This window comes from Leptonotus elevatus, chromosome 8, assembly GCF_054856555.1.
Source record: "Leptonotus elevatus isolate MCC_2025b chromosome 8, RoL_Lele_1.0, whole genome shotgun sequence".
NCBI lineage: Eukaryota > Metazoa > Chordata > Actinopteri > Syngnathiformes > Syngnathidae > Leptonotus > Leptonotus elevatus.
This window is the reverse complement of record NC_141246.1, coordinates 3,709,340-3,729,391: the sequence shown is the minus strand read 5'-3', so window position 1 is coordinate 3,729,391 and position 20,052 is coordinate 3,709,340. Positions and strand designations below refer to the sequence as shown.

The following is a 20,052-nucleotide window of genomic DNA, read 5'->3' as shown; positions in this document are numbered from 1 at the left end:
AGTCACTGCATCCCCGAAAAGGTGAGAAAGGGGATGTCGAGCTAAAAAGAGAGAAAGCTAGCTAACATGAAAGCTAGCCAAATAGAATGGGGCTGTGCTAGAAATAAATGAAAGATTGACTTTGTTAACTTGTGACGATCGAGCGAGCTTTGACTGCTTCCGGGGAGAGCAAAAACCGCCCACGACACGAATTTGACTTCGTTCGACCCAAATCCCAAAATCTTTGACAAAAGTGACAACTTGGAGACGGAAGGGACTCGCGGCGGGAATCTTTGAATGTCTCACGATTCGATTGTAATCATCTACTCCAGTCTGACTCGCTCATGCTAATTAGCGCGCTACCGGCGGCACTTTTATCACTCAAAAGAACGGCTCCACGCTGCAAAAAAAACAACTTTTAGTGGCATAACTTTGTCGTGACTTTTTCCTTCTACTCTCTAATGTGGCTGCAACTTAACAGTGTATAAGACCGCGTGGAACCACACTGCCCCTCAGTGGCCAAATGGAGTACAACATGAACAACGCTCCCAATAAAGGCACACACAAACAAAGGCAAGACAGTATAGAATAATTTAAATAAAATCGATTTTGGGACATTTAAAATCGATTCTGAATCGTACTAAATGAGAATCGCGATTATTATGAGAATCGATTTTTGAAATGACATAACAAATAAAAGACATTTTAGCTACTTATTTATGGCCTGCTAGCTTTGATAAGTTGCTAAAATAGTGGGTTTACCAGCAAAAACATTCCGTTACAAGGCTATGCCAACACTTTTGACTTATGAGCCAAAAAAGGTGACGATAGTTTTGTTCTGTTTAAAACGGACACGTACAAGAACGGGTTCATTAAAGTTTTGTTGGTGTTTGACAAGGCAGGGTCAAAATGTCAATATCACGTTATGATGTGATACATTTGCAGTTTTAATGTGCTAAGTTTCCCGTTTCAATGCGATTAGTATGGCTACCGCATTCGGCAAAACAAAAATGAAGACATTCCTCGGGTTCAGGTCACGGGCGGAGCCTTAAACTGATATTTCTTTATTTTTAAATCTTTTTAAACACTCGGCTTTACTCTTTTTTTTTTTTTTTATAATAGAAGAACAGCATAGCTATATGTAACTCTTAACTTTGATTTATAAGTCACAAAAAGTTTCATGTTTTAACATGAAAATTATCGCGATAAAATGTGACAATTATCAAGTTAAAAATGGAAATTTATTAAGGGTGTGCTTCTCTCCGCAAAAGACGATTCAATACGTTTTTTGATAGGAGGGGTGCGAAACGATTCGAGGACAGTTCAATTTGAGAGTCAAACAATTTGATTCAATTTGATATGTTTTGGCTCAGTTTGAGAGTTTTTTTTAATTATAATTTGACATTCATTTGAATGAGCGTGTCAGTGCCGCAAAAGTAAAAATTCTAGCTCCAATAAAAGACGATTTGATACATATCTCGATTTATTTCAAAGTACAACGATACGGTTTGGTTCTTCTCAATCAAAGAATCGATTTTCGGGTTCAACGCAAAACAGTTATCATGACAAAACGTGAAATCTATCAGTTAAATTGACATATTTTTTTGCCCAGCTTTGTGTGGCAGCAATACACGGCCATGTTTTTTTCCCTTGTCTTCCGACAACATTCCAAAATGACTTTGCCAATTATGCCATGTAAGGTTAACGCTTAATTGACTTGCTAATGAGTCGAATTAAAAGCAAAAACCTTCCAGTCCCGACACCCAACTATTCTTAATTCGACCTCAAATCACAGCGACGACGACTAATGACATTCATGAAAACGAAGCAAAATGTATTATTTCCTTTCGCTTCATTAAAAAAAAAAAAAAAAAAAAGGGAAAAAAGTTGGGTGTTTTGGCTCCAAATTCCAGAATGCGACCCACCTGCGTTCCGGAGCTTCTTGTTCCGATACACGGAGAAGATGACCAGCAGGTTGCCCAGGATGTCGACCACGATGGTGAAGATGAGGAAGCAGCCCAAAGTTGTGGTGACCCACGGCGGGCGGTTGAGGACGGCGGCGGCGGCGGCGGCGGCGGTGTCGTCGTCGTCGGGGTCCGGCGCGGTGCTGTTCAGCTCAGACCCATTTGTGAGCATTGTACAGGGAGGACCGAACTTTCCTGTCCCGAAAGTGAAGCGAGCCCGGGGTGGGGGGGGACTCGGCGCGCTATCGGCGGGATCCCGCCGCCAACGCCGGGACTCGGTCGCCTGGCGCGGCTCCGGTCCTCATCCTCATCCTCCACCGCCTCCTTCCTCCTCGCCCTTTCCCGGCTTGAGTGACGGCGAGTGGACTTGAGCTTCTTCGCCCGTGCACCATCCCCTCTTGTTCTTCTGCTCCCGTCGCCCCCACGCGGCGTGTCTCTCCTCTCCCGAGTCCACGCGTGTTGTGTGCGTGTGTGACAACTTCCACACGCCAGAAAGCACCACGTTTGGGGGGGTGGTGGTGGTTGTCCGGGGGTGGCAAACACTTCCTCCCTGAGACCGAGCGGAGGAACTACAGGCTTCATTCATGGCGCGCAGCCATTCATCTTTTTCCACCATGGCTGCCTTCTTCATTCAACTTTTCCCTTCTCTTTCATGAAAACGCCGAGAGACAACGCAATGTATGTACACGATCCGCGTCTCAATTAACTCATCTAGTTCTGTTAAATGTCCACATAAAACGACTTTAATCCTGGTTGGACACGCACACTTGATTTGTTTACATTTTTTGGAGCAGGTTTCCCTATTGGCAATTGCGAACATCCGGGCATTTGTGATATTTCCGCAATCCAAATGCTTCCTTTACACACTTGACAACAAACGGCGACGAGCACACAAACCAGGCAGATTGTTACAGCAGTCATAAAACGACTTTTCATAACATTTTGAAATCAAAATAATCCTCACAAATCAAATTACAATGATTTCAAAATCCAATGCTTTTTTTCAATGATCGAAGCGCTTCCTTTCACCGAGTTGACCACCATTTTGTACGTAAACTTGGAATTGTCCATTTTCACTTCAACCTCTGAAAATATTAAAACCATCGCCCAAATATCCTCGATATGTTCGATGTTTGGAACGTTAAGCCTTTTCCTTGGACGCGACAGAAAAAGATGCTGAATGTAAGGAAAATTACAATCGATCATCACCCAGAAAAATCCCCTCAACCACTTAAAATAACAATCACCACAATGTTTAGGATTTTATGGCTACAATCAATTGTCATCAAATTTACAATTATACTTCAAACGCTGCAAATATTAGAACGATCGCACCAATACTTTAGATTTTTGTATCATTTATTTTTCAAACCTGTTCTGATTCGATTACATGTTTAGACCTGTCTTGTGCCGCCATCGTGTGGTTTAGATGCAGTACTGCATCCTGGCAGCCACTCAGAAGAAGTTGCTCATTTTGCATATGAATACAAATGCACTTTACGTTAAAAGCCTCAACTTTGGAGGTCTTTGAAAGCGTTATTTCTCTGAAACGATTAACTCCACGTCTCGACCCAGAGTCTTTTTGGGAAGTCACCACAGGAGAACAAATTATAAATTATAAATACATATTGAGGTATAATAGAGAATGGGAGATTTATTTATTTGATTGATTTTGATTATTTCATTTTTTTAAACCAAATATTTAATATTTAATTGTATGAATTTATTTGGAAGTTTTTTAAATATTTGATACACTCTTATAAACAAAATGTAAAAGCAATTTTTTAATGTAAGAAGCTAGATTAATACATTTAAATAAAATAAAAATATTAGAAACAATATATAGAATATTTTAATAAATGCAAAAACAGATTAAACAATTGACATATTTTTTTATATTCAGAAATTTAAGTAAATGGTAGTATTCTTTTAAGAACAAATTATCAAACTAATTCCGAGAACATTATTATTATCTTCAAACGTTGTTTCCAAATGAGATTATCACAATAAAATGTCATCCATAAACTTACATCCATTTTCTGTATCACTTACAATTATACTTACATTTTCCCATAGGTAATATTTTATATATATATTTTATATTTTTCTATAGTAATACAAAAAAATCTAAAGCTAAGTACAAAATAAAACAATATAAATATATTATTCATAATACGGTATATTATTATTATTAATATATTATATATAAATCTGACATTGAGTGCGCCCTCCTTGGCACTCCATCAGTTTCACAAATGGGCAAATCGTCATCGGCGTCAGTATAAATAAAGATACACACAGCAATATCTATTTTTTAAGAATAATTTATTGCCAGCAGGAAAGCGTGAGCTGGTGGCAGTAATTCAATAAAAACCTTAACAAGACTGATGTGTTGCTCACGCACACACTCACACACACATACACAGACACGGGGCGGTATCCATGACGACCATAAATATCATCGGGTCCCGTTTCCTTGATGGAAAAATAAAAGAGGTTCCAAATTCAACATGTACAAACAATAAAATAAAATAAAAAACATGAATAATGCAGTCGTTCACTAAAGACCCTTTTTTTTTTCTTTAAATGACAAACTTTTTTTCGTGAACGTTCGCACAGTAAGGCCGATCATGTCACACCGTTTCTTCAAAATAAAAGCACAGAATATCTACAAAACCTACTCTGAAATCAAAACTGTACATTGACATTTACACTGAAAATCACCACTTGTAGAAAGGAATTTTCTCTTTAATATCGTCGGGATGTTTTATTTTTCGTTTCCCTCTTGAAATGTGGATCCACTTCCTGTGAGTCGGGACTGAAGTCTTTTTGTCCTCTCGCAACTCATAATTGCCAATCTTCCCGCCCAAAAAAATACGCCACTTCCTTGTGGGATCGTGTGACGTGAAGTCGGGTCGAGAAAGAGTGAGCTAATGCTGCAATCGAGGATGGTCGGACTTTTCCGACTTCAAACCAGGAAGTGTGTACGGGAACGCCCCCTTGAACTCGGAAATTCCATTTGCGGAGAAAAAAAGTTGACCGACGGACTACAATGTGACGTCACTCGACAATGGAAAATCAACACGGATACATCCGATTTCCGACCATCCTCGAATGCAGCATAACATGAGGAGAACAGGGAGATTTGAGGAGTTTTGTCTAAAAATAAAATTGTGTTCAACTGAAATAAAAAATCGAACATTTATAAAAACAACGCCGTATTAGGGCCAAATTAGTTTTTTTTTTTTTCAGAGTAAAATTCCGGAAAAAATCTCGCAAATTTGCCACTTTGTAAAAACTCAGAAACTTACGACAAATACATATATAGTGTAGCTATAGTCTAATGTGAGGATTCGTTGGTGGTTATTTCTTGTAAGTTTCAGAATTTTTTTCTTGCAAATCTGCCACTTTACAAAGTGGCAAATTTGACATTTTAGAAACTTGCAAATTTGACATTTTATGAAGTCGCAAATTTGACATTTTATGAAGTCGCAAATTTGCGAGTTTTTCTCTCGTAATATTACCCCCTCTTAAAAAATATTTATACATTGTAAATTTGCCACTATAAACTCACAAATTTGCCACTTTATGAAGTGGCAAATTAGCCACTTTATAAAATGGCAAATTTGCGAGAAAAAAACCCTCAGAAACCTACGACAAATACACGTAGCGTAGCTATAGTCTATTGTGAGGATTCGTTGGTGGTTATTTCTAGTAAGTTTCTGAGTTTTTTTCTCGCAAATCCGCCACTTTAAGTGGCAAATTTGCTACTTTATAAACTTATAAAGTAGCAACTTTTTTTCTCAGAATATCACAGAATACCTAAAAAGTATATTTATACGTGGCCCTAATACGGCGTAATACAAAAAAATAAGCTTTTTAGAGCTGTAATTTTAATACAGTGATATTTTTGTTTAAGGTTATCACGCTTAATCCCAGCCAAAACAATTAAGGGATATATCCGTTTTCCAGGAAAAACTGGAATTTTTTAGGTCCCAAGTCAGTTTGCACATTTTTAGCAACCCCAACAAGGTAAAAATGTGAAGCTGGGAGGAAGTCGTAAAATACGGGAGGGTTGGCAAGTATGTCACAAACATCTCGTCTCAAGTGGCGTGCTAGAGAAACTTTTGGCAATCCTTAATGGGAGAAATGCGGCGCAGTTAATATACGCCAGGATTGGCAAGTAGGTGTCAGTCCAAATATCCCGTCAGTCCAAATATCCCCTCGTGGACTCGGATCGTACCAGGCGTAAAAGCAAAACAAAACAAAAAAAGAGGGCTCGCGGGGCGGCTTCAGGCACTTTTTGTGGGGATCCAGTGTCAGACTTCAGTGTGCTGCTGGGAGCCCAGCGGCGGGATAGACAACCGCTCAAAATGGCTGTCGTCGCCGCTCTCGTAGTCGCTGATCATGGCTTCGGACTCCTCGCAGCACGCCGACATGTCCGAGCAGGAGGCGGTGGACGCGTACAGCGACAGCGACATGTCGTCAAAGTCCCGACCCGGAGCGAAGCCGGCGGTGGCCGCGGTGGAGGACGGCGGGGCGGCGGCGCCGTCGCCCCGGGGGTCCAAGTACTGGCCTAAGCTGTACAGTTCCGGCAGAGCGGGACGGCGGCGGGTCCCGTCGGTGGTGGAGGACCGCAGCGTGTCGCCGTACTCGGGCGGCGGCGGCAGCTCGTCTCCGGACGGGAAGTCGTCGGGCGGCGGCGGGAAGTCGCTTTCGATGTCGTAGCCGCCCGGGTAGTAGTCGGTGTCCATGGCGCTCGGGTCGCTGTACAAAGTGGCGGGAGGCGACTCCACCAGCTCGTACTGCGGGAACTCCTTAATTCCCGGAAGCTGGACGCTCGGCATCCAGTCAGACGTGTCCCAGTGGTATCCTGGATGAGGGAAAAAAATGGCTAACGTTAGCATTTCGATGCTAACTTTTTGTTAACGTTGAAAAGCATGCAACCACACACCACTTGTTTATTAACACTTGATGACATCCTGAGTATAACAATGATACGGATGACATCTGGTCACACCAAACAAACAAAAAACTAGTTTCCGATAATTCCATAATTCGTACAGTTCAGTTTGCATTTTTTTAAATTGCCAATGTTTTTAATTTTTTTTAATTCTTTTTTTTTTTTAATAATAATAAAAATAATAATTTAAGTTGCCAATGTTGATGTATCAGCAAAGTTTTCAAAATGTAGCTTACAACAAACTACAATGAAAATAAGTTTGATACACAGTTTTTGTTTGCGTTTCTGATGTCAGTTCAGTTAGCATTAGTAGCAACAGTGCTAACGGCACTTCCTGTCTGCAGACTGGTTGATTTTGTTTTAACGTTTCTATTGTCAAAAGTTGCAAATTTGCGGATTAATTGATACGTACCAGCATGCTTGTATTTGGGTATGTTAGGAAAAGGTAGAGCGGAATGCGAATATGACATTTCGGCATTTAAAAAAGAAAAAGTTGATGTACTGGCAACTTTTTGTTTGGTTATGCCAGACTACTTAAAATGTGCAGAGGGATTATCTGAGCATGAATTTCAGTTAAAAAATGAATAAAAATGTAAATGTAAGATGAACTGCAACCATATATAAACAGTATTAAAAATAAAATGTTTGTTTAGCATTTTTATTGTTTTTTGTTGTTGCTTACATTAAAAACATTTGACAAAATCCTTTTATGGATTGTAACAACACAAAATTTGGTCCAAATTTGTATGTATTTATTAATTTATGCACTTTTTATTAATCTATTTATTACCTTTTTTTTTTTTTACGTGTCATAGAGTTCAGTTTTATTTTTGTGTTAAAAGTTGAGTTGTGGAATAACATGGAACTGAAGTATGAAAATCTGCCTTTATAAATAAATAAATAAAAAATAAAAAATCAATCCAAGTTTCTGATAAAGTTTCTTATAATTACTGATCGTACGATTTTTATTTTTTTTATTTTACAGAGAAATTAAGTGACCATTTAATTTCACATTTTTGACGCAGCAAAAAGTCAAAACCATATTGAAAAAAATATGTGTTATTAATTTGTTTTTCTGTACAACTACGACTTTCCCACTAGTTTCTTAACTGCTAGCGAGCGCCGTCCCGCCATCGGACGAGCTAGCATTTCAAACAGTTTTGTAGTGTACTGAACTGTACAGTTTAGTGGCAACAAAAACAAATAATTAGTTACCAAACGAAATTCTTTCAAGCGAATACCACCAAACCATGCGTGGGAACGCTAATAAATCTCAATGTCACACTTTGGCTTTCACACCAGCACATGAAAAGCATCACAGGCTCTGGTCGTTAGCGTCGGGTTAGTGGTTAGCAGCGTCACACCCACAAAAAAACACACGCACACACCAAAGAAAAAGTCACCTCTTGTGTTCTTGAGCTCACGAGCCAAAAAAGACTCTTTAAAAAGAATCCATGATGAAAAGGAGGAGGAGAAAGAGAGAAAACACGTTAAAAAACGGCGAAGGATGCTAACGAAGCTATCAACACAGTGGGAGTTTTGGTGGAGGCGGCAAAACACGTGGAGGGCTAATTTGACAGGGTTGCCATTTTCCTCAAGATTGCTAGTTTTTTAAAAATTTTATTATTTCACTTGTTAGCGAGCTAGCTAAGAAAATGGCAACTCTGCTAGCCAGACGACAACAACAACGAAGAGAAATACGGTACCTTCTCCTTCCACCGTGTCAAGCACAGAGTTGACAAAGTGGATGACAGTCACTATGGAGGCTTGCGAGAGGAGAGATGATCCAGCATTAGCATGAATGCTAACAAAAATGATAATAACAATACACATATGGAGGGAATGTGATGCTAATGCTAACACAGAATATTGGGTTACTAACAATGAGACATGGTAGATGGGCATGAACAAGTGATCTTAATATATGACTGGATAGCCTATCAGACATTTTACTACTTGCCTTAAATACATTATATGCTTAATGATGTTTACAGGAGGAAACTTTTGTATTTTTTATTAAGGAATTATAACTAATTCAACAAAAGATGCGGGTCTTCAAAGCAGCACATACCGTCCGTCCAGTTTTAATTTATTTTTTTGTACTTGTTAAAAAACAGTAACCACCCCGCTACAACCCACCCCACCCCTGGCCTTAAAACTAACTGCCAACGAGCTGTGTATGTCTCTTCTGTACGTATGTCGTATCGTTTATACAGTAGTCTGCTTGCGAGGAGGGAGGAGCAAGATGGCCGCCCTGTGACTTCAACGGCTTGCACGGGCGTGTACGGGCTATCGGCTATCCAGTCATATATACAGGTCAGTGGCTTGAACCTACATTAAATGTAAGATTATATATGTAATAATTTTTGTGGAGTTTTTTGGTAAAATGGTTTAATCCTCCAAAATTCACAAATTATTATTAATAATAATGCAAACAACCAAAACAATAATAGTACAGAGCTAGAGAGCTAATCCATTGTGGAGACGTTTCTTATTGGTAGAATAAAAAAATATATAATATACATAATATATTTGTACTTTTAATTGTTTTTAATAGAAAAAAAATTATAAAAAATTATTGTAAGTAATAATAATAATAAATACAACAATAATAATTAATAATAATAATGATATTATTTTAATCTGATCGTTTTTTTTTTGTTGGCTAATTTTTCCTTGTCAGTTGAAAAAGTCACTAAAATGCCCATTGCTATTGGTGACACATTTACAGGGGGATGAGGTCGTGGATTACATTTACAACATAAACATAGTGACGCACTACGAGGTGCTAGTGCTACACATGTATTGTTGAATGAAATTCCCTGGAGATTTGAACGCATCGTCCCCCCCGAGAAAAGCGAAAGGGGATGCGGGGAAATGAGACACTAATGACCTGTGAATTTGATTTTAAGGCTCATTTTCATTTTGGAGGATGAGCAACGACAGTTTGGTCTGATGGCAAGCATACAAGACTTGTATCAAAAATCAGCTTCTTTTTTTTTGTTTACAATAGGATTTTTTTTTCTAAAAAAATATTAAATTTTGACCTCTTTGTAGGTTAATATATATTTTTTTTAATAAAGGTCTTGTACTGCATCTGCATGTACTAACAAGAGCTGCATGAAAAATGTAGTGTTTTTAAAAACGACAATTCTCACTTTTTAAACTGACCCCGCGGTCAGTTTAATAAGTGTCATAAAAATTTGACAAGCTGTTCTCATTATGATGCTGAACATTTGCCCAGCGCTGCAAAAAGAGTGCCAGCATGATTCAAATATTGGCAATCAATACCGAAAAGCAAGTCACATGAAATATATTAAAAAAAATGCAGATTTTTATTTTTGATAGGAGTCTTGTATTGGCTTGTGACACGATGAATGAACGGGAGGACAGAAGACTGAGTACCATTGCGATACGTTCCTTACGGTGTGCTTTAACAAAAACAAAACAAAAAAAAGGGGCATGCTTAAACAAAGAATCAGCGTGCAAGAACTTTCAAACAACATGGCTGCCATGGTTATGTCGAGCACATGTAAAAATTGGGAGGAGAAATGATGTCATGCAATTTCTGTGTGTTTTTGTTTCATCCCAGGAGAATTCCAGCAGCTTTAGAACTTACAGGCCTTTCTTCTTCTTTTTTTCTTTAATTTTTTTTTTAAGTTTAAAAGCGTGTTCTGGACCTGTGGGCAGATTTGATCCATATGGGAGCTGAGCCCCGCAGCAATAAGAAGAAAAGAGTGAGAAGAACAACAACAACATGTGACTCAGGAGGCCGCCGCCATTGGAGAGTCCAGAAAATAAGTTAGCATAACAGAAGAGAAAGCGGCATACCGTTGTCATCGCACGACTCGGACTGGAAGGAGCTGAGCGACTGGACTTCGGACATGCTCCCCCTGGTGTTGAAAGGGTGACATGCGCTCTCCTCCACAGGCTTCTTGGTCACACCGTCCAAGTCCACAACTTTGGCTGCGGGGCCAAAAGCGTCATATAAGAATACGGCCGGCATTGTCATTTCTAGAAAATTATGATTCCAAATATTTCTGTGAATTAGAAGTTAAAGTAAAAAAAAAAGTTTTTTTATTATATATAGTAGAAAATTTTAATTGAATTTATAATTCCAAATAGTCATCTTTTTAATTGGATTAGACTTTTTTTCTATCTCTAGTAAGGTTTTATTTATTTATCAAGTTTTAATTTTAATCAAACCACAAATATAAAAATTGTTATAGTTTAGAAAAAAAACCCTTAGGTGTTTTACGCGTCGTCATAATTTGTTACCTTTAAAATATGTTTTGTCTAAAACGCACACACAGTAGATACATTTTGGAGTTTTTTTCTAAATTGAAACACAAATCAAAGAAACACTTTATTTGTTTCTATTGACAAATAAAACAAATTGAAACTGATTTGCAATAGTTTTGTTCCCCAGTGAATTAACCTAAAATGTTTTGTTTGTTTTTTAATGCCTGAAACGTAATTTTTTTTCACCTCTTTTCTAACTTAACAAGAAACTGCATAAATGCATATAAGCGAAACACCCCAAAAATATTTTTGTGGCTTTTTAAAAATGAACAAAAATAAAACTAAATTCTAAAACATTCCAAATGTACAGTTTTTTGTAACCCTTTTTTTCTTCTTCTAAGTTTAAGCTTTTATAATAAAAAATATATATATAATAATTGATAACATTTATATTAAAGTTTTTTTTAACAAAATAAAAATAGCTTTAATATTAATAAAAAATAATGTATAATATTTATGTTAAAAATACATTTTCAACAAAATAAAAATAGCTCAATAATAATAATTTTTTTTAATTTTATAATACTTATATTAAAAATCAATTTTAAACAAAATAAAAATATTGCAAAAGCATGTTGTTTGTTGGTCAGTGCACGAATCTCCAAAGATTTTTATCTGAACCACTCCACTAATAATAAAAATAAATAAATGTTGTTGTTGTTTTAAAGAAAGGGGTCATTATTAATAAAATAAAATAAACGATTTTAATGGTTGGACAGTGCATGTTATTCCTATTTTTTAACTACAAAGAATCGTTTTTGTTCATTTTAGATCGGAAAAGGGTTCGACAAGCATACGTTTGTGCCTCCAGCATGACGACGGCGGCCAAACTCACCGTCGTAGTCGTAATCCCAGCTGGGCTTCTGGATGGAGTCGCTATCCGACACCGAGTTGGAAGGCGGCGGCGGCGGCAGATTGGGCGCCACGCTGCACACGGCCACCGTCTTGCGATGGCCGTGCGCCGCGTCCGGGTTGAAGGTGCTGAACTCGGGGTGCTCCGGTATGGCCGAACCCTCGAAGGAGTTGCGGTCCAGGTTGTTGCGCGAGTCGCTGGGGATGCTGGGCGTGTACGAGATGGGCCGCACGGGCACTTGCGGCGGGATGTCCGAGTACACGTTCTTGTTGAACTTGGCGTCGAAGTACGGCCTCTGGAGGAGGAAGGAGTGCGGCACGCCGGAACCGCCTCGCTTATCGTCGTCCTCCCTTTTGGACTTTGCGCGGCACGCCTTCTTGCGCAGGATGACGAAGAAGAGCACCAGGATGAAGATGCTGGAGACGAAGACCACGATGCCCACCACCTCCTCCAGGCCGATGTTCCACGAGGTGGACACGAAGTCGTTGCGGATTTCGGCGGCCAGTCCGCACGCGGGACCGCCGAAGCCCAGGGAGCAGTTGCACTTGTACGAGCCGTACGTGTTGTGGCAATGGCCGCCGTTGGCGCACGGGCTCCTCGAGCACTCGTCCACGTCGCTCTGGCACCTGCGGCAGAAAAATCGATTATCTATTTTTTGGTACAAAACAAGAAAATGTTTAATAAGCATTTAAGAATAATAAGACCAATAAAAATAAAAAAAATAGAAACACTATAATTATTTAAATTATTTTGGACCAAACTGAATTTATAATAATATATATTTATCTATTTATGTTGGAGTGCAACATGTTATCTATTTTTTGGTACAAAAAGAGAAAATGTTTAATAAGCATTTAAGAATAATAAGACCAAAAAAAAATAAAAAATAGAAACACTATAATTATTTAAATTATTTTGGACCAAACAGAATTTATAATAATATATATTTATCTATTTATGTTGGAGTGCAACATGTGCACTGTGCAGTAGGACAATTTTTTGGTACAAAACAAGAAAATGTTTAAAAGTAAAAAACAAATAAAAAGTATGAAGACAAATAAAATGCTTCAAAACACTATAAATATGCAAGTTCCTTTTGGATGAAACCAAATTTATTAAATACGTTATATTAACATTTAAAAAAAAAAAGGTGCAAATGTATGATTTTAACATTTTACTTTGAAAAATTGAAAAACTCAAAAATTTGTATTAATAATCTTTTTTTTATTGATTATGCTGATTTTGCAATTGTAGAGTGTAATTGAAATTGTAATTGAATTTGATTAATTGCACAGCCCTAGCTCAACTGTTGTCAACAGGCTGATACCATTTCCGATATTTGGCAGATTCAATTCCGATAATAGCTTAGTCAGCCGATTATTTAAAAAAAAACTTTTTTTAAATCTGTTAATGCAGGTAAAGATATAAATTATAGACGGAGCATTTGACTGACTATACTGACTAGATGTAGAACTGTGTAGTAAACTACACAAAAAAATCGTCAAAAATATTTTTTTAATTATTATTATTATTGTGTGTAAATGTGTAAAAAGTAAAAGAATAATAATAATAAATGAAAAAAATTAATCGGCTTATTTTTGCCAATTTTAAGAGATAATATCAGTCTATTGAACCATCTGGCCGATTAATCAGTCGGGCCCTCGTTTTTTTTACTTACCGGTCTCCTTGGAAACCAGCTTCACACTCGCACACCGGCCCATCCAGACTGTCGATACACTTGCCGCTGTTTTTACACGGGTTGTCGGTGCAAAACGGACTCATCTGGCACCTGCCGTCCAAACACACACAAGCATGAGTTCTGCAGAAGAAAAATCTCGTATTCTTTCACTCGGCGAGCCACATCCAGATTTAAAAGCTTTTACCTTTGACCCGAGTACTGCCCTCTGCACTGGCAGTAGAAGTCGTCCCCCCGGGGCAGGCAAGTGCCCCCGTACAGGCACGGGTTGGATGCGCAGGGGCTGATGGCCATCTCGCAGTGGGCGCCCATGAAAGAAGCGGGACACTTGCAGAAGTAGCCTGAGGAAGTCCAACAAGACCGCAATCAGCATGTTTTTCTTTGAACTGATCTCCCCCCCTCGGGCGCGACTCGTTCACTCAATCCATTTTTCACTGCTGCTTAGCAAGCGCTTTTTGTTTAATTAGGCTGATGGCTAAAGCGTTGCGTGATTCAAGCGGCTGACGAAGGATTACACTTTAAAGTGTTGCGCGCGCATAACCAGCACATTAAACCAACACACTCCTGTTAATAAGACTCTTATATGGTAAACGTCCACCATGGACATTTTTCATTACCTGAATATCAGGAGTCCCGATACTTTTGTGCCAAATCTATTACTATAACTATTTACAAAACACGTTGCCTTGTAATCTTCAAGAATTTCCTTAAATTCAATATTTTCCCGTGCGGAATGCCGTACCAAGAATCCCACTCCATAAAAAAACAAAAAAAACACAATTGATTAGATTTGTACTTCCTGATGGCCAGGTGTCCCAATAATTTTGCCAATCAACTGCCGAGCATGAACAATAACAACATTGTGGGCAGCAAAAGCTCATTGCTTGACTGCAGTACTAACTTCCAACCAATAGAGGGTGCTAATAAACTGTGAAAGACTGGAAATGTCTCTCTGGCCAGTGAAGCTTCGTCGACTTTTATATAACTCAGCTCTTTTAGTAACATTTTGTCAGATTTGTCAAATATTAACAATAATATGTTCTATGCAGCCCCACTAGTCTAAATACGGCATTCTGGTTAATATTGCAAAATCCAGCAATTTTTTATCAATATTAGAAGGCGGCCATTTTGCCACTTGCTGTCGAGTGAAAATGACATCACTGTTGCTCAGGGCTCAGCTAACAAACCAATCACAGCTAAGCTTCAGAAAACAGCCGAGCTGTGATTGGTCGTTGCCGCAGCCCTGAGCAACTGTGATGTCATCTACAGCTGACAACAAGTGGCAAAATGGCCGCCCCCTGAGATGGATAAAAACAGCTGGATTTTGATGCATAACTCATAATCCACAAATGTAATATTAACTCATTCACTCCCAGCCATTTTCACTGAAGCAACCCCCTTTGCTGTTTTACTAGATTTTGACTGATTTTGCAAGGGCCACAGAATATTGTGTTCTATCTGTTTCCGTTTTGCCGCAATTAGCATTAGAATATAGCTAAGTTTCATCATTATTAACAAATCTGTTTAAAACAGTGGGGAAAAGAGCTTGTTGCGACATGGCCCTGGTTGATCTCTTATACTCTGCTGCCACCTGCTGGCCGTTTTTGTAATAACTACCATTGCCATTACCACTCTCTTCAGTTCAGAGGCTGAATCAAAGCCTTCTGTACGCTCTAGCATAATAAAAAAAACACACACACAAAAACGTATAAATACGTCTTTGGGAGTAGTGAAAACGCATATAACATATTATTGTCAAGAAATGTTTAACGTTGACTTCCCCTTTAAAAAAATTCCCCTCTGGAGTCTGTGAGGCAAAAGCCGCAAAGAACAAAAGTTGTAGCTCTTTTTGTCTAAAGCAGGGGTGCTCAAGTTCGGTCCTGTTTCCATGTTTCTGTCCACTAACACAGCTGATCATTAGATTCAGCTGTGCTGCAGGAGGGAAACATGGAGAACAGGCTGGATAGGAGTTCTCGAGGACCGAACTTGAGCACCCCTGGGCTAAAACAACATGTTCAGTTCACATTTATCTCCAAAAGTGTTTCCCCCCCCCCCCCTTTTTTTTTTAAGGCAAAAGGAGCTTTTAGCTAAACATACCTCCATTAGGCCTGAGGTTACACACGCCGCCGTTGCCGCAAGGATTGCCGGAGCAGCTCTCTGGCGGCGGGAGCGCACAGCCCGGCGCCACGTCCTCGATGGCCTCCATGACGGCGTGCGCCCGCCGCGCCTTCGTGTTGAGTGGCAGCTCCTGGCCGTTGAGCACGATGGCCTCCATGCAGCCACGGAAGCCGTTGGCCACGGGCAGGTTGCGTCCGTGGCGGGCGGCCGAGACGGCGTGCTGGCGGACGTGGCCGCCGAAGTAGATGCTGTTGTCCAGGTTGAGGGTGCGCAGGGTGCCCGGCGCCGTCCCCGAGGCGGCGTGCACGCGGTCCAGCACCAGCTTGGCGTAGTTGCCGTCCACCTCCAGGGAGACCGAGTGCCACTCGCCGTCGTTTACCGTGGCGCTGTGGACCGACACCAAGCCGGGGCCGCTGCCGCAGTCGAACTTGTACTGCAGGCGACCGTTCACGATCTGTTGGACACAAACAAAGAGGAGGTCTTAAGGATATTGTTCCACTTCCTGAAGTGGAAAAATGTTCCGACATTTTTGCGGACATTGTGCCAGAGACGTTTCTTGCTGTAGGCCAAGTAGGCGGTTGCCTCGGGACCCCGAGCCACCAGGGGGCCCCCAAGCTCTATGTGTAGCATTACCCGAGGACGATAAAAATGTCCTGTCTTTATCTCTCTCTCTAATATTTGTTTATTACATGCCTTTTATGCTTAAAAAAAATAAACATAGGATATAAATCAAATAAACTGTGATGATAAGCAGTGGCTGGTGTTGTTGTGTGAGAATGATTGACAGCTACCCATCTACCTTTTCCCGTTAGTGAGAGTACTAAACAAAACAGACACTGTAATGGTTATCTCAGTGGCGCGGGAAAAAAAACGGAAGAAAAAGAAAACTGAAGAAAAAAAAGTGTCAAAGGAGAAAGTTTGGCACTTGTTGGTGAAACTCAATTTTATTTGATTTTTAGCAAGTTTGTTGATTTGTTTTGCTAGCCGGCCTCTGGCATTTATTTACAGATGTTAATCTTCTCTTACTAGTATAATAACTAAATGATTGTAGAAAAATGCTTAAAAGTGACACATTTGTAATTGGGCATTTTAAAATGGAGCTTGTTTTATTTAAATTAAACATTTGTCTAAACATTCAAAAGCTGTTTTTATTCATTGATTTAAAAATAATTGTCAACTTAAGATGCTTAATTTTAACTGTAATCTGTTTTGCTCATTAAGTTTTAAATAGATTGTGCTATTTTAGGAGACCATCTAAAAGGGTTAGGAATCTCTTCATTGTACAGAAGTGAGGGGCCCCCAAACAGCATCTAGGGGCCCCCATGAAGCTAGAAACGGCCCTGCATTGTGCCAACCAAGCGCCTGGCATTCGTCTTGAGTCCATTCAGAATATAATACCTTGCATTGTGACATCGTCTCAAGGTTTTTCTTAAATTGAACATTTTCCCTCTGGAGTCTGGCACGTAGCCTGTTCTCTTGTGGAATGTGTGGAAAAGTGCTCTGTGCTTCCCTCCCAGCCTGAAAATAACTCGGTTATTTGATTTTTCCAACCCACTACCACATTCCCATAGTTCCCTCATGTGAACGGGCTGTTTGTAAAACGGCCATTTTGAGCTGTGAGATGACCGCTGCGATGCGGATTTACGGCGCTGGCAAAAGCCACGAACGCACCTCGAGGATGCTGTAGTCGGTTCCCTTGGCGAACATGATGGTGGCGTGTCCGGAAAAGGTGCGCAGGCGGAGGGACAACTTCATCTGCTCCTTGTTGTCGTTCTCCATCAGGTGGTATTTCACGTAGCCGCTGCCGCTGAATGTCATCGAGTGGCCGTCTGACAACGCGACAAAGAAGGAGTTAGGGGCCAGGGTGAGGATGGGGGTCGAAGGTTAGTAGGTAGGGCCCAAGAGGTAAGGATAGGGGTAGGGGTTAGGACTAAGATTCAGGTCAGAGCCAGTCAAATGTGCTAACCACTCATACAACACGTCAAATTAACTCTTTTACCGGCAAAAACGTTAAATGACATATACTAAAATCCAAATGAATGCCGCCAAAAATTTTAATTCACGTTTACTATGTTTTTTTTTTCTCGATGGGCAGTGCAACGTTTGTGCAGCGCTGCCTTGTCATTGGGGTTGCAAAATCCCAAAACACCCACTAACTATGGCCAGCAGATGGCAGAATTGTATCTCTTTTCAATGGGCTCCCAGGTTGTATGAAATTACAATGAAACATGACGAATCTGATGAAATAGAACGTTTTCATTGATGACGTAAATGATCAAAGCCTTCGTCACATTAAATCTAATTCACAGAGCGTCACTAAACAAAAAATATTTGTGTCAAAGTCACTGTTGTGCAGAAAATGTATCTTTTCACAAAAAGCTTATTTTCTCCTTTTCAAGTTTCGCTCAATGTCACTTAAATGACCTTTTTTCAAATGGTGATTACTAAAGAACGGAATAAGGTAGAAACATACATGTTGTTTATGTAGTCAGAGCACACATTACTTCAACTTCACTCTCTTTTCTAGAAAATATGAATATTTTTAAAAACTTTTTTAATATAGAAAACAGACTTGCATGTTGTAAAATAAAAAATAAAAAAAATTAGAAAAGGAATGACTGCTCTCCTAAAAATATAATATCTGTATCTAGAAAAAAAAGGACAATTCTTGAAAGTGTGTTCGTCGTAAGGGCTATGATTTAAGTCAGGGCCGGAGCCGTCGAACACCCAACCTCAGAAGTGTGAGGCGGATGTATTATTATTATTTTATTTTTATTTATTTTTGGTCAAAGTACAACTTTATTCTTGAAAGATCACATCTTATTTATAACAAAACATTTACATCCTTTTCATTTTTCCCCCCCTAGAAAAATACAACAATTCTTGTGGAACAAGACATCTCGTAGAATGACATCAAAGAACACATTTTTCATGAGCAATACGGCTCTAAAAAAAGAGGGGACTTTTAGGGGTTGCGGCCATGCTTGTTAGGGGTTAGGACTCATATTCTTACCAGAACATTTGTTCTTGCTTCCTTGAGGACACGCACACGTGTACTTGGCATCTCTGTGCACGTCGGCCACACAGTCCAAGCCCTCCGGACAAGGGCTGTTATCACACACGCTGTTCAGCACGGGACATTTGCCACCTGTAGGACATAAGGTGATGTCATACATGTGGTCTGCACCATTTTCCATTCTGCGTGTGTGGTGTCTATAATGAGCGACCTTCACACTGGCAGGTGGCGTGTCTGTGGTGTCTGGGCGTGACGAAGCTGAGGCGTGCGGTGCTGTACGTGGACATGGACGTCCTTTCCAGCGAGACCACCTCGTCGCAGAAATGCAGCGGGCAGTCCATGCCCAAGCACAGTTTTTGCGCCACGCGCACGATGCGCACCCCTGTCATCTCCTCGATGACGCCCGCAGACGAGTTCAGTTTGCGGAACACCACCTGGGGAATGAAGACAGGAGAAAGGTCTCTCTTTTTTTTCTTTTCTTTTTTCTTTAACACATAAAAGGTTCAAATCTTACTCTAAGTAGTCAAGTATTTTTGGGGTTTATTTATTTATTGTAAAATATTGGGAAAATATCTAGAAAAAAATACTCCCCCCGTACCACAGATTTTATCTTGAGAAAAAAATACTCCCCCCGTACCACAGATTTTATCTTGAGAAAAAAAACACCTTGTAAAATAACAACCTATTCTTAGAAGAAAAAAAAAGGTAGAAAACAAGCGTTTTTGCCAGAAAACCTATTATTGTAAAATTTGGCAAAATCTAGAAAAAAAAAGATTCTCCTAAAATACCAATTTAATTGTGAAAAAAATTTCTGGTAAAAATCACAATCTTTCCTAAAAAAACAACTAAATTAGTTAGGCAAAATCTAGAAAAATCTATCCTAAAATATCAATTTAATTATGAAAAAGAATTATTGTGAAATAAAAAAAAAAATTCATGTAAAAAAATTACTGAATTATTTGGGCAAACGAATTATCCTAAAATACCTATTTAATTGTGAAAAATAATTATAGTAAAATCACAACCTTTTATAGAAAAAATATTACCAAATTATTTAGCCAATATCTAGAAAATCTCTCCTAAAATACCAATTTAATTATAAAAATAATTTGAGTAAAATCACAACCTTTTCTAGATTTTTTTTTTTTTTTAATGTAGGCA

The 20,052-nt window shown here is 39.3% G+C and overlaps 2 protein-coding genes across 12 annotated transcripts in view; both read right to left on the bottom strand.

Annotated features, from left to right (window-relative positions):
* The window catches only part of LOC147169286 (melatonin receptor type 1A-A), a 45,578-nt gene extending 43,025 nt beyond the window's left edge, over positions 1-2,553 (bottom strand). Inside the window, exon 1 of the mRNA XM_086083310.1 lies at positions 1,905-2,553. Within this exon, the coding sequence (XP_085939436.1) occupies positions 1,905-2,115 (211 nt within the window). The 5' untranslated portion in view covers positions 2,116-2,553. The remainder of the gene's footprint in view (positions 1-1,904) is intronic.
* Positions 2,554-4,249: 1,696 nt separating this feature from the next.
* The window catches only part of fat1a (FAT atypical cadherin 1a), a 72,317-nt gene continuing 56,514 nt past the window's right edge, over positions 4,250-20,052 (bottom strand). For 2 of the 11 annotated variants that reach the window (XM_086083302.1, XM_086083305.1), the window contains 11 exons: positions 19,103-19,325; positions 18,889-19,023; positions 17,547-17,704; positions 15,855-16,329; positions 13,945-14,098; positions 13,740-13,850; positions 12,044-12,687; positions 10,738-10,872; positions 8,613-8,672; positions 8,310-8,345; positions 4,250-6,816 (listed from right to left, as the gene is read on the bottom strand). In XM_086083302.1, the coding sequence (XP_085939428.1) occupies positions 6,263-6,816; positions 8,310-8,345; positions 8,613-8,672; positions 10,738-10,872; positions 12,044-12,687; positions 13,740-13,850; positions 13,945-14,098; positions 15,855-16,329; positions 17,547-17,704; positions 18,889-19,023; positions 19,103-19,325 (2,685 nt within the window). In that variant the 3' untranslated portion in view covers positions 4,250-6,262. The other 9 variants (XR_015095833.1, XR_015095832.1, XR_015095830.1 and 6 more) reach the window with 9 other exon arrangements.